This window comes from Micropterus dolomieu, linkage group LG07 (genome assembly GCF_021292245.1).
Source record: "Micropterus dolomieu isolate WLL.071019.BEF.003 ecotype Adirondacks linkage group LG07, ASM2129224v1, whole genome shotgun sequence".
In the NCBI taxonomy this organism is placed as follows: Eukaryota; Metazoa; Chordata; class Actinopteri; order Centrarchiformes; family Centrarchidae; genus Micropterus; species Micropterus dolomieu.
This window is the reverse complement of record NC_060156.1, coordinates 13,898,945-13,913,728: the sequence shown is the minus strand read 5'-3', so window position 1 is coordinate 13,913,728 and position 14,784 is coordinate 13,898,945. Positions and strand designations below refer to the sequence as shown.

The window sequence follows — 14,784 nt, the reverse complement described above, 5'->3', positions numbered from 1 at the left end:
TCAAATTGAATGGCATATATAGCTTTACTGAAAGCTTTCAGTGTGCAGGCAGCCTAGCTCTGACATCAGTCCTCTATATTCTTGGACTCATAACGAGATAAAAGAATCATAACGTCCTGGCTCTAACTTGCGTCATCGTGCTGTAGTTTTTGGTTATATAACATTATGTAACTTCATGATTTACAGCTTTACTCAAGGATGAGGCTGGTGGAACAGCATCCTTTTATATTAATTCAAAAATTTCCCCGTTGCATCACTAAAACAGCATCTCTTTATTATGGCGTTTGCTTTTGGCTATGAATTATGATTTACAGATTTGGATTATGACAACTGTTTATTTATCTCAAACAAAGAGTGCTGTGTGAGAGACAGAAATAGCCTGATAGTTCACAGTTTCATCATGAGAGCGAATACCACTCTCCTCTTAATGGGTCTTTATGTTATTCTGGGTCAGCAGTGCATTAGAAGAACATTTCCTTATGTAACAACCTTCCTACACCACAGAAGTGGTCAGCATATCCTCAACAGCTTAAGGGCTTAAAAGAGCATGGGTGGGAGTGAGGAAATAAAGTTTAAACAAAAGAATGAGAAAGTTTTGAGATGGTGCTGGTTTCTGGGTCAAATTTATTGAGCCACTGTTTAAATCCTAAATGTGGTCGGTTCCAAACATTCAGCAAAGCTTGGATGACCTGGCTGGACACAGATGGACATTACAAAGATGTGAAAGATACTGTATGGTATCCATCCTCAAGTGTCCCATCTCTGGGCATGTTTGGGAAACAAGCAAATCAATCAGTGTCAATTAGAGCTGCGTTCAAAGCAAACCACATCCTGGGAGTCAGACGCTCGCTCTGCACTTAACAGCATGGCAACGCAATTATGCCTGCAAAACCCTCCAAAGTGCTTAGGGTCTGAGAGGATGGACTGGTGCATATAAAAGCTCTTACTGACTTTTATCTATACCACTCTCAGGTACCCTCCTGAGCAGAGATTTTTCCCTGAGCATGAGAGAGGAGAGCTGCACGGGAGGCCCTCTGTTTCACATCTTTCATGTTATGATCTGTACCCTGCCTGACACCCCAGTTTGGGATGCCATTCTACATAAGTACACTGATCTTCAAAGCCCCCTTTTTCTGCTCCCCTCCGCTGTTCATACTTTCTGTTTTGATACCTCTCTACTGAGGTCGGGGCAGCAGGAGCAATAACAGCTCTCATTGATTTCCGAAGGAGAGTCTGTACAGTCACTTCCTCTCCATCCGCCCTCTGTTAAAGGTGAGAAAGCTGCACTCTAACAGCTGAGTCTGAATTAGACTCTGAGACGTGGGAACATAATCACATTTGACTTGCAGTGTGAAATACAGAAGCAGGTTGTGGGTCCTTTCTCCCACGTCGCTATCATGATGCTATATTTGATACTTCATTTGCATACATCGCTTCCAACAGTGTTAACCTCAAGGAAATCAACATTCAGACAAAGTCTGCAAAGAAAGAAATGGCTCCCAGCTTCCAGATCACAAGCCTGCTACAGACATATGTTGTTGGACATTTTATCATGATGTAAGAAGATGAAATAAATTGCTGGAAGCAGTTATTGATTTGCAATACAAATTATTAAACTGTATGTTATTATATGAAATGTATTTTATAATAGCTCAGTGTTTATATGTTTACTCGTAAGGCAAGGACCTACAGCATATTTCATAACCAAAAGCAATATAATCATAAGCAATTCAGTGTGTGTCATATAATTATAATAATAATAAATAAAAAGACATTAATAAAAACAAAACATGAAATTGGCGAGTCTACTCAAGAAGACAATGGCATGTGATTTTAATCTGTTTTTGGTGAATAGCTATGTCAATATGGATATTTCAAAGCGGTTTCATCACTGTGTGGATGGATTGTTGGATTGTTACAGAAACATAATTATTTTTCAGGGGTTGCTTTATAGTTCTGTCTATTCTTTAAAATGTTTTGCTTTTTCAGTTCAAATGCTTAATGTTGAATATGAAATTAATTTTATTTGTTTGAAACCCAGAGCATCACTTTGTGTAAGTGTGTATTAATATCAATGATCTCATATTTTGCTTGCGTGCTTGGTGCTTTGTGTTTTTACTCTTTGTGGTCCCAGTCATGACCAGTTTCTGTGGCAACATGATTTTGAAAATAGCTCCTCTCTAACTGCCCACTGCTGTCGCAAGTTCTGCAGGCTGCAGCCCACTCTTGATGCATGACTCGTTCATTGCTCATTATCATCCCACTCTCATTTCATCCCCGGCTCCCCTGCTTGGATATCTGATGGAGACGGTTGTGTGGGGGGCGGGGTAGTGGCTACTATAAAGCTGGTGTATTCATGCTGTGATTGGCTGGTGGGATCCATTTAATCTTCTGTGACTACTACAGGGTCCGCCCCTGTACTCCTCCCCCTCGCTCTGCCCACCCTGGCAGCATCCGTACACAACAGTGTGCTGTCTCTGTTCCAGGGAGAATATCAGCTCTGCACAGGGAGGAGAGGATTAGTGCGACCACTCAGCTCATCTGCATACACGTTCCCAGAGAACCACATGAGCACCCAGGGCTGCACCTCTTTTGTATAAAACCTGGCACTCCTATCACAGAGGCTCCACTTGATCTACTGTCAGTGCTGCAAGAGGATTTAATAGGGACCACGTTTTTTCCCCTTTTGGACTCTTTTAAACGATTTCTAGACTCTTTTTTTCATTTAAATTTGCAATTTCTTGTATGTGATGTCTCTATTTAATTGGGACAATGCAAGTAACGTCATTTGAGACAGACTTCCTCTGAGCATCAAAGAGGTTCACCCTTAATTTTTGGGGACTTTTACACTGGGTTTGTTCCTTCATCTAGTTTGGGAGACTGCAGTACCAGAATGCCATCTAGAGAGTCCTACGAGGTTCACAAGGAAGAAAAGTCCCTTGTGCAAAAGGCCAAACGAGAGGCCAATCAGGAGGATATTCTGGCGGCAGCTCTGGGGATGAGGATGGGGCCACAGAAACCTCCAGCCACTTTCTGGCAGCCACTTAAACTATTCGCCTATTCACAGCTCACCTCACTGGTCCGCAGAGCCACACTGAAGGAGAGCGAGCGGACACCCAAATCTGAGAAAGTCCACAACTTCAAGGTGAGACTAAAATCAACTTAAAGAACTCTTGTCAGCTGCTGCATCTTCCGAAACATAGCTTTAATTTCATCATTTTTGGCCAGAGGGCTGCTTCTCTTGCTTCCCCTGTGAGAGATGGGAGGAGGGGGGAGAGCGGATGAAAAACAGAGCTGTTTTGGTCTGTCCAGTGAGCCTTTATCAAAAGAAAATCTGTTGGGTGGTCTGTGGACCACTGCTGTTAGTTTGAGCACCAGATGGAGAGATTAGGCCGATGGAGAGGGGAAACAGTGGAGGAGTGTATCCCTATTTGGCTGAGGCTCACTCTCCTTGTTTGACTGGTTAATGGGATGGAGAGCAGCAGGTGAAGTAGTACCTTCAAGGCTTTCAAACTGCTGATGTGTACAATCTCTTTCTGCTGCCTTGTTCTCTTGTATTGCTGAATGTTGAATTTCATCATTTTAGTTTCTGTATTAAAAGTCCCCAAAACTAATGGATAAAGGATAATTTGAGTGGATTCATAATGAAGAGAGGACTTTAATGTATTAATGTATAAATAATCCAGTGTAACAACATCTGAGCTCTAAAATAAGTCTTTAAATGTCAAACTTTCCAAATTACGAACATTTATTATGTTTATCCTTCTTTCTGGTAAAGCCAAACACATTTTCTAAATGTTTTTCTTTTCTGAATGATTAAATGTGATTATCTGGAGACTAAAGCAACACTACAGTTTGACTCATATATTTTCATTCCGAGCCTCTTAAATTAATTAATTAATTACTCCAAGTGAAACACATTCACCTTGCCTTTAGACATTTTCCTTGCCTAGAATCGGGCATGATACAGTGCGTTTCACCGACAAAACAAAAAATAATTAAATGATCACAAAAGTCGACAAGAGCATCAATTGATTAGAAGTTAAATTATTGACCTAAGATTCTGTAAACAAGAAAAGTGACATCACTCCAGGTGTTTTGGATAAGCATTTAAAGATGGCTAACTGTCGAAAACTTCTTAGGTGATGTGATTTTTAACACAGTAATCGCCTGCACAGTGCTATGCCCAACAGAAACTAGCAATTCTTTACCAAAACAGCTAGCCTGTTGTATGTGCTGCTGAATGAATGCAAGGAAAACAGGGAGAAATGTGGCTTGTTTCTGCTCCCAGAGGCCTCCCTGACTGGCTGGGCTGTTGCTACCTGGTGCAGCATGGGGGCTCCCTTTCCTGCACAAGCAAGGTGGCCTTCTACTGTTTCCATAGAAAGTTTCCCTGACAATCTGGCAAAGTGTCAAATCCTACTGTGCCATGATCTGACTCATCGCTGCACCGAGGGTCTGTTTGAACAACAATCCTCCTCCACCCACAGACAATCCTCCTCCTCTGCCTCATTTAAGGTGGCAGCACCTACAGGTCTCCTGGCTAAAGAAGAGCATGGGGTGTCTATGGAGTAAATGAATGCAACTCCCCGCAGTTCTCTCTCTCTGTCTTGTCATTGCACTTCATCACTAACGTCTGTCACTGTCCTCCTCTCTGTTGCAGGTCCATACCTTTCGGGGGCCTCACTGGTGTGAACACTGTGCCAGCTTCATGTGGGGACTGATGGCTCAGGGGGTCAAATGTGCAGGTAAATCTTGCTCTCAGGCTACATTAACACAGTCTTATATAAGCAGCTTTATCACTTCACAACATTCTCTCGTTACATTCGTGGTGTACAAAGTGAGCATTACTGTATATGGGTTACTTGGTTTATAGTGCATCTGGAGCTGAAGCTGGATTATTGAGTTTTAATCTAAAATCCCAACAGTAGTTTGTGGATTAAGGAATGTACAATAGAGTGAAATAAGGTTGATATATCTATGATGTAATAGATACTTCACACAATGTTAAAACCTTATTTTTTAACCAACGTTTTTCCTCACTGGGTTTGTGAATGGCATAATCAGTTCAAACAAGCAGAAAAATGAGTGTCGGCTCTGTCTCTGCTGAATGATCATTCCACAAAATAGCTCTTTATTCTTTTTGGAAATAATGACAAGATTTGTTTTTTGTAGCTTGGGGCTTGGTTGTCCTTCACATGTTGTCATTATTTCAATAACAAAGGCTATCTGTGTTTCCACGTCCATGATTTCAATGGATAAACATTTGCTGCATTATGACCTACTAAACACGCAACAGCGGCTGACAAGACAATGTGTTTAAAGATCGGTTCTTTGTATTTTTCTAAATGCATGTTGTCACTATATGTGCTCCACAGTGTTAGCATGTTAAAAAAGGTTCCTTAACTTTGTGTGAGAGATGCAACATACACACATTCAGTGCTGTTGTTGTGAGGTAAATGGTTATATTTTCCGCTTTTCTTGTCAGAAAGAAAACTGAAGAGATTTTTATTTCGCTGCAGCTGTTAGAATTCTTTTCACATCCGAGCATGGTACTATAATAAGGTCTGATGTGTGTCTTTGATGTTTTATTGATGAAACAAAGTATGTCACATACATCTGTGGGAGTTCTAACGTTAATTATTAATGTCCTGATTTTGAAACAACAATTGAAAGAAATGCACATATGTTTGGAGCCAATCTTTATAAACACTTATATCGCCATTCCTTCAGACTCGACCACAGCTACCAGAATCTAGGGCAGCGAAGTCTCACGTGATGCTTACATTTGCATACCAAAAAAAATGTTCTCCCACCCCCTTTTCTTTTTGTGTGTGTGAACTGTTTTTGGCTGAGTGCCAGAAAGCCAGCCTCTGCTTGTGTTTGTTGTGCCACATTTCCTCATCAGAGTACGCCCCCCAGCCTCATCCCATCATTCCCATGAAGGAAAACAAAGCTGGCATGTCTCTTTAATGAGGAGCAGAGCTGGGAGCGTGGGGAAGGAGCTCTGTTTCTACACACATTAAAATTCACCGGTTTCAACCAAAGAGCTAGGTCAAGCAGCTCAACCCCTATTTAACTTAAGTATTCGGTAGAAAAACCCAAACATCTAACAAATATGAATGGTGCTTTTTGTTTTAAGTTCCAGTCAGAAAGGAACCAGTTTCAACTGGTAACTGTGCTGGTAGACATGGTAATAATGTGCTCATTAGAAATTAGCAACCAGCTACCATTAAACCTCTTCTCAGAGCCCAATAACCAAAACTGAGCTGCAGCCTCCTCCCCATAGCAACAGAGACAGAGCTGACAGTGCAGGAAAGCAACATCCCCTGTCTCCAGACTCCTGGCGTCCCTCGGGCTCTTTCCTCACCCTCACCCGCCCCACCTGGGACTCAGGGCCATCAGTATGCTCACATGGACAACAGGATCTCAGCAGAGTTGTGTCTGATGACAGGCCCTCCTCTATTATACTGCCTGTCTCATATTCTTAAGAGAATAATCTCTTAAGGTAATTACATTTCTGCATCAATGCATATAAATGCAGGCTGCTTGAATTTCTCCAGGGACCCATATTAATATAAATACTGTCTGAGGTCCTCCAGAAGCATAGGCTTTCAGAAATGTTTTTTACAATTAAAAAGTAGCAATTCCTCTGAGGAGTCAAAATTGTATTTTTTATGTTTTTGGAATCAAAACGCACATGGCATTTGTCTAAGAAAACCTTTTAGAACTTGGAGACAGCTCAAAAGATCTAAGAGCTTGAAGAGCTGTCCCATTTTAGTCTGGGAAACTAGGTCTAGTGTAGCCTGCAGCGCCTCAATTGCTGCTTCCGCTGCCATTGTGTGTGAGCTTGGCTTTGGAAAAGAATAGAGCATGCAGCAGCGCTGACTATCCCTCCTCCGGGCCACAGCGTTTTTCACTGTTCGCCTAATTCCCTCCATGTGTCTCTGGTACAAAGCAGAGCTGCAGTTCTCTGCATCTGCTCTCCACAGGCTCCTCTGTTCCCGACAAGGTGAATCCTGCCCTGAAACAGCTGTGCCTCAGGCCCCATTCGCTGTGACTGAAGACAAAACACGATGTGGGATACTTACACTATCATTGTGACTAATATGCTATTTGAACACCCAGTGACGGTCATTCTAAGTCTAATATCATAGAGAAAAAACCGTCATCCAAACCAGAATTTCCGCATACTAATTATCAAATAAATTTTGCCTGTTTTGTTCTGAATTTCTAAGAAATGTTTCATACAAATTAAAAAAGAATATTTCATATAATTAATGTCCTGTTTATCATTGTTTTGTTTGACTGTTTTTATTAAATAAATTATCCTCTAGAGGTGACTTTGGATCTATACAGTGCTCAAGGTGACTCCAATACCATGTGTGGGAGAGAGAGAAAGAGAGAGAAAGAGAGAGAGAGAGAGAGAGAGAGAGAGAGAGCTCTCCAGTAGTCTTGTGACATTTAGGGGGCAAATATTGATCAAGGGAATTAACACTCTTCTGCAAGCCAAAACACATGCCGACCACATCCAAATGAACCTGATGTTGAATGGGAATTTACATACTGGTCCACAGTTAAAGAGAGTTAAAATGACTGGACAATGTGATATCATGGAATGGCGTATAAATAGCACGCCACTTTTGAGGACATTTCGGCTGGACTGGACTACAAGAAATAAATCTGTCGATTTTGTATTCTGGTTGATAAATAGTGCAAATAAGAATTCTACAGTACACCATCTTTATTTATTATATCTATTTTTAAGCTGGTCATATTCATGATCTAAACCTGCTGTATGTCTCTCTCTGTAGATTGTGGTTTGAACGTCCATAAACAGTGCTCTTCTCTGGTGCCCAATGACTGCAAGCCAGACCTGAGACACATCCGTAAAGTCTACAGCTGTGACCTCACAACCCTGGTGAAAGCTTATAACACAGCGCGACCCATGGTGGTGGACATGTGCATACGAGAGATTGAGTCAAGAGGTCAGTTTAAGATGTGTGTGTGTGTGTGTGTGTATTTCAAATGTGTAGCTCAGTAGAAGATTTTCTCCCCACAACATGTAAATGTGATGAATGCAGTTTCATTGAAATACTTATGGATTTATTTTAAGACCTAACAGCTGTAAAACTAGACTCTGCTGACAATAATTGACTGATTGGAGGCTTTTCATTGAAGGATTTAGGAAGAATTATGGAAGCAAAGAACTGCCAGAATAATTAAATTCTTCTAAGCAACTGAATATCTAACTGTGAATTTTAGTCACTACTGAATACATGTCATTGAAATATCAATATATCTAAATGTATGTGGAGTGATTTCTCTAAATTTTTAGATGGTCATTTCAAGTTTTCAAAATATTCCTGCTGTTTTTTCCATGTTGACATAATTATTATTGATTTCAATTGATTGATTTCCTTTCTATCTTCTAAACTTCTTTTTCTGATATGACAGAGCTCTGATGAACTCGAATGATTATTCATGGTGGTCTGAATGTTATCATTTTTTTTATGTGGTTTATCTATGAATCTGAGTAACTTGGATATTGGACGCATAAATCTTCTATTGATGAAGTATGTAAAATAATAAATTACCCTCTTTAAAATAGTGAAAAGTGGAATACAATTTACTTTCAGATAGATGTTTTTCAAACTATGTGTTCCAAAGCCGTGAACTGAGTGATTAATTAATTTAAATTTCAATATTAAGTATTCAGTTTCAAAAATACATATTCCATGTGTTATAAGATCCAAACCCTTTCCACCTTCCTTTGCTTCTATAAAGACATTTAGTAATTATTCTAGGACAGCCAATTAAGCTCGTGTCAGGTCAGGTCAAAATTAAATCACACTAAATTTAATTACTTAAATAAATGCATATTAACATTTTCAGCTATTATGCCGAATACAGTTTTAAGTCTTCCCGAACAATCCTTTTAAAATGCCAGTTAAAATGACCTCTGTGGATCCTCTTTACTGTCTTTATAATGCTGGTTGGTAACAGCCTTGCTCTAATTGCTCTAATTTTATAGTAAGTGATCTACAATATGAAGGACTTAGTTTGAGGGGTTAAAAGTCAGATTACTAACTGACTTAATGGGGGGGGGGTGCTAGTAATTGTAAACGCATAATGAGGAATGCATTACTCTGTTTCCTGCTGCCTTATTTGATTGCATTTCAGTTAAATCATTCAACTATGTAGGAAACTGATTGCTCCCTCATTGTCTGCCCTCTAATATATGTCTATAGCTAAGTTTGATTTATGTCTTTATTATTTTGCCTGGTGATGCAGAAAACGATTTGCATCTGCCCATGTTGTTCAATTGTGTGACACTGTGGACATTTTATCCTTAATTTCTTATGCATATTTAAGAGTGTCTAATGGCATTTCCTAAATTACCCAAGGCAGTATATGCTGGTGAATTTTTCTACATTACTCATGACAGCCCTGACGATGTCTGAAAGATTGTTTATTCCATGTTTGTTCCTGAAGGACTGAAGTCTGAAGGCCTCTACAGAATATCTGGATTCAGTGATTCAGTGGAAGAAGTCAAGATGGCGTTTGACAAAGGTATGCGTGCCTTTAGTTCTGCATGTGGTAACTGATTTATAGATTTCTGTCAGCTCAAAACATGACGATAGACATAAACACACACGCAACATTTCAAATTAATGAGAAAGTGGCACATTTGTGGAGGATTACTGTCCATCTGGGAGTGCAGATCTTATCCTGACATGTCCTCTCACGCAGGGTTTCACAGTGTGGACAGACAGGGGGGACCTCGGGGGATACAAACCATGGATGTACTTTCACTGCCTTAAACATAGCTGTAAAAAAAACTCTTACGCTGTGTTGGGATTCAGTAGTAGACTCAGTGAGAATGTGCTGTCTTGGCCCATTGCAGTGTGAATTTTAACTGTAAGAAAAACCCTGCAGCAGTGAGCTAAACTCTTAGCCAGATCCGCATGTGGGAGATCATCCATGACAGAGTGTCATTCCAGCTCACAGCACTGTGATGTTCAGTCTGCCAGCACAAGTAGGCCATGGCCTCTCTGGAAAGCAATGCATAACTGAGGGAACGTCAGAATAAAACAGGCCAGGCGGATGATAGCAGCTACTTTGCAAAATACAGAGCGAGAGAAGATTCAGTTTTTACACCCACAGTAACACAATCACTTTATTCCTCAATTCACACGGTGGTGTGAAAGTGCTGGTGTCAGCATGAAAACTCTCTTTCTCTTCTTCTTGTCTCCTTTACTCTATCGTACATCCTCACAGATGGCGAGAAGACAGACATCTCAGGGAATGCCTATGAAGACATCAATATCATCACGGGCGCACTGAAACTGTACCTAAGGGATTTGCCTGTTCCCGTCATCTCCTATGATGCTTACCCGAGGTTCATCGAGGCTGCAAGTAAGTCACAACTAGACATATTAGTCAGAAACACACCTGTTTCAGCGTGTTGCATTTTGCTGCAGTTAAAGATGGCAAGCATCCTCTCTTAAGCTTTATGTCCTTTGGTTCACATGGTCACTTTGGTTCGTGTGGAAAATGCTTTGATGGGTATGTGTGAGTGACAGATGTCACCTGTAGTATTGACCTTAAAAGGTTGGATAACAGAAACACCCGTGATGTGATATAGTCCTGTTTGATAACCTCCAACAAATACTAATTTGTTTGATTTCTGTCAAGACTGAGCCTGTAAATATAGATATATATAAAAATAATAGTTTGTAGTTTGTTTGTAGTTTGTGGGGTTGTTGTATCGGACTGCCCTTTGTTGCATGTTCTTTTAACTGCATAGGTTGCTGCCAGCAAAGCCACAGTCCTTTGCTTTTCTTCAACACGTATCTTATACAGATTTTATGGTTATTATTGAGAAAAAGGAAACTTTCATTGGTAATTTTCCTCAGTTACAGTTGTGAAAGTGCAGCCATGTACAGCTGACTTCTTAGAATTACTTACAAACCTCAACACTGACCCTAAGTCCTGAATAATTATTCAACTCCAGTCGTGCCTCTAATTTGCAAAACACAACCATACAGTCAAGAACACACTCACAAAGTCCATTTGAATTAGCCAGCTCAAGCTGCCCCAGACTTCCTCTCAGGGACTAATGGCTTTTATTACCCCACAGGAAATAGCTACATTGATTCCTGTTTGTGCCCTATGCGGTCAGAGAGTGTGTTCTGGCCACTCTAAAATCCTTTCTGTTTCTGTTCAGAGTTCACAGACCCAGAGAAGAAGCTGGAAGCTTTCCGCGAGGCTTTAGCTCTGCTGCCGCCATCACACAACGAAACTTTGAAGTTCCTCATGGCACACTTAAAAAGGTGAGCAATCCGGTCGAACTTTGCAAGAGCTAACTGTGTGGTTTTAGAAAAGGGGGATGACTGTGTATTTTTTCTTTTTCCTGAAGGGAGAGAAGTCAAAATTTTTTGGGATTGATTAAACATTATCTCCACGTCATTTGTCACAATCTGATAGCAGCTCACGCCTTCGCTTTATTCTGCATCGTAACAGACAGCAGAACTACAGTGTGTGTAAAAATGTTTAAAAACAAATTAAATGCATCTTATGAAATGTGGGGAGGGCTTTGCTCTTAGTCAAGGGGAGGATCCAAAGAAAATATTACTGGGGAGGTATATTTAATACACTGGGAAGGGCCTTGCTTTTTTTAACAACTAAACAGTGTTGGGCAGTAGCGTCGCTACAAGTAGTGCCGTTACTAGCATCACTGTTTTCTGAATCAAATAGCTTTTCAGTAACGAAGCTCTTTTATTGACCAAGTAGCGCGGTAGCTTCTTCACACGCTACATTTTCCCAAGCATTTCTGAAGGATTAGTAAGTGATGCCACCGCCACACACGGACCTGTATGTGTAGCTGGCAGAAGCACTTCCTGTGACGGTGACATCTCGTACCAATCCTTGGGCTGAAGTCTGCGACTTTGCCGCAGGGGAATAAAGACACGCGTGAATGAGTTCACTTTCTATTGTGATAGTTATTGTAACACCTCTTATGAGAAGGATCAGGGTCCAGCTTGGACAGCTCTTCCTCTAGTGAGGAGGAAACTTTGATATGTAGTGGCAGAAACTTCTTTTCATGAGATGAGATCTCTCTCTCTCTCTCTTTCTGTCTTTCTCGCCCATTGCCATGAATGTTTAGGTTTTTTAGGTTGCAATGTTGCCAGAGCACAAATTCACATTTAAACAATAAAAATATATAATTAATTAATAATGTGATAATTATGTTACTTTATATTATTGATTTATATATATTGATTTAGCTCTCTCTCGCACACACACACTGTTTGGAGCAGGTTTTTAGTCTTTCTTCTGTTGCTACTGTGGAATGAAGTTAGTTCAATATAAACTAGGCCTATACTGTGTGTATGAGTGTGTGTGTGTGTGTGTGTGTGTGTGTGTATATATATATATATATATATATATATAACCTAACTATAAAATATAAAAAAATTAAAAGTACCTTAGATGTAACTAAGCTAGTTTTGCCACGTTGCTGTAGCTTACTTGCTACATTTCACTGGGGGGTAGCTTCTGTGTAGTGAAGATTCATTTAATTTAGAGTAGCTAGTAGCTTAGCTCACTACATTTTCCAAGTAGCTTGCCCAACACTGCAACTAAAACATAACATTCAGCCCCCCTCCCCACCCAAGTAATTTTCATACAGTCCCTTAAACTCTTTCACTTTATTTCCAGAGTCAGTCCATGTTTCTAACTTTTCTAAATATTTCCAGGGTGACACAGAATGAGAAATTCAACTTGATGAACGCAGAGAACCTCGCCATCATTTTTGGACCCACCCTTATGCGTGCACCAAACCTGGACGCCATAACAGCACTCAATGACATCCGCTACCAGAGACAGGTGGTGGAGGTGCTCATTAAAAATGAAGATGTGCTCTTTTAAACACAGATCAGTTCAGGACTTTTATAGAAAAGCCATCTAATCATTCTTTTGTGTAAAGACTTGAATAACTGTTTGTATTACATTGATTGATACATTTTTTTCATTTTTTTTGGAACGGACTAGTTCTGACCTAACATCTGTCCTCCCCTGTTTTGGGTGTGGGCAATGAACTTTACTCTATATCTCCCCATTTTTGTCGGGGGATTTTCAGAAGCTGACAGACCAGCATGCATGGTGCGAGGTTTATGTTGCTTTGTAGTCGTAACCCAGCATGTGTTAAGATCGTGTAGCGTTGTGATTTTGCTTTTGTCTGCTCTGTGGTAGTTATAGTCCACGGTCCCAGCTGCCTGCTGTGCAGTTTTTTTCTGTGAAACATTGTATAGCTGGATGTAAAAATAAGCTACTGATGTTCCTGGGGTAATTTTTATGATGCTGTATTTTTTTATCTCCTCAACTGTTTTTATGTAACCTGAAGTAGTTGAATGAGCCTTTCCTGTTAATGTGTACACACTGGTGAATTTGCCTGAGCTTAACATCATTATTGTGTTATAAACAGCATTAGTTGTGAATTAAATTTTTTACTGTACTGTTTTTGTACCCAATTTGTGCATGATCACTTTAATTTATTAAACCTTTCTCTGACAAATTAAGTACATATCTAGTCATCTGAATTGCCATAAAAAAAATATTTCTGTACAAATTGTGCGCTAAACCTGCGTTAACACATTTTTCTTGCCCACTTGGAGGCAGCAGAAACAAGCTGTAATCACAGCTTGACAGTTCATATGGGCAAACAGCTGTTTATTTATAGACTCAGCAGATATGGAGCAATATTATCATCCATTTGGAGTTGTGTTTCTGGCCACCTGGTGATTCCAAGTCCAATATTTTAAAACATTTCAGCAGCTTGTCTCTAACTGTGTCTGTCGGCCCTTTTGTGTGAGGGAGGATGGTTTTATCAGAGCTTTTTTTACTGTTCCACTGCATGGTACAACATGGCTTGACTCGCTTGGAACTGTTCAGATGTTGCTAGGACCTGGTACTTTTTTGGTTTCACCTCAGTCGAGGTTCCAAGTGGGCTGAGCCGATACTAAGGGGAGAGAGAGAGAGAAAAGGAGAGGGATGGAAGGAGAGAGAGGGGAGGGAGGCAGCCTACACAATATACACACAGAGGTACAGACAGTAAAGGCGATGTTGCTACAGACTAAACGAAAAACAGTACAGATATTTATAGCAGTGTTAATGATAACAATCGTAATGTTAATGATTATAATAACAATAATAATAATAATAGGACTAGCAACAATAGTCGTTGCAGCAGAGGGTGCCGAGCAGGAACACGGGGGCAGCAGGTGACCCGCAGCCACAGATACAGACTCCACAGCTCCAGAGCCAGAAAACCTGCAGGAAGTGATTGAGAAGTTGTGTTAGTAACATGCAATAATGGGATGAGGTTGCATACAGAGGGAGAGAGGAGCCCAGTGCATCATAGGAAATCCCCCGGCAGTCTAGGCCTATAGCAGCATAACTAAGGGATGGTTCAGGAGTCACCTGAGCCAGCCCTAACTATAAGCTTTAACAAAGAGGAAAGTCTTAAGCCTACTCTTAAATGTGGAGATGGTGTCTGCCTCCTGAACCCAAACTGGAACCTGGTTCCACAGGAGAGGAGCTTGATAGCTGAACGCTCTGGCTCCTAGTCTACTTTTGGAGACTCTAGCAACCACAAGTAACCCTGCATTCTGGGAGCGCAGTGCTCTGGTGGGGTAGTAAGGTACTATGAGCTCTTTAAGATAAGATGGTGCCTGACCATTAAGAGCTTTGTAGGTAATAAGAATGATTTTAAATTCTATT

General features: G+C 40.5%; 1 protein-coding gene across 1 annotated transcript; it reads left to right on the top strand.

Moving 5' to 3' along the window:
- The first annotated feature begins 2,893 nt into the window (after positions 1 to 2,893).
- On the top strand, positions 2,894 to 13,047 carry chn1 (chimerin 1). The gene is made up of 7 exons (XM_046054162.1): positions 2,894 to 3,145; positions 4,664 to 4,748; positions 7,815 to 7,988; positions 9,496 to 9,573; positions 10,282 to 10,419; positions 11,231 to 11,336; positions 12,762 to 13,047. The coding sequence occupies exons 1-7, from the start codon at positions 2,894 to 2,896 to the stop codon at positions 12,931 to 12,933; spliced, it is 1,005 nt and encodes a 334-aa protein (XP_045910118.1). The 3' UTR covers positions 12,934 to 13,047.
- Positions 13,048 to 14,784: the final 1,737 nt, after the last annotated feature.

What these genes read in the sequence shown, in the direction of transcription:
- chn1 (XM_046054162.1), top strand. Translation starts at nt 2,894, where the DNA reads ATGCCATCTAGAGAGTCCTACGAGGTTCACAAGGAAGAAAAGTCCCTT. An exon ending in TCAGGGGGTCAAATGTGCAG is followed by an intron (nt 4,749 to 7,814) that starts GTAAATCTTGCT and finishes CTCTCTCTGTAG; the next exon opens with ATTGTGGTTTGAACGTCCAT. An exon ending in GAGGTTCATCGAGGCTGCAA is followed by an intron (nt 10,420 to 11,230) that starts GTAAGTCACAAC and finishes GTTTCTGTTCAG; the next exon opens with AGTTCACAGACCCAGAGAAG.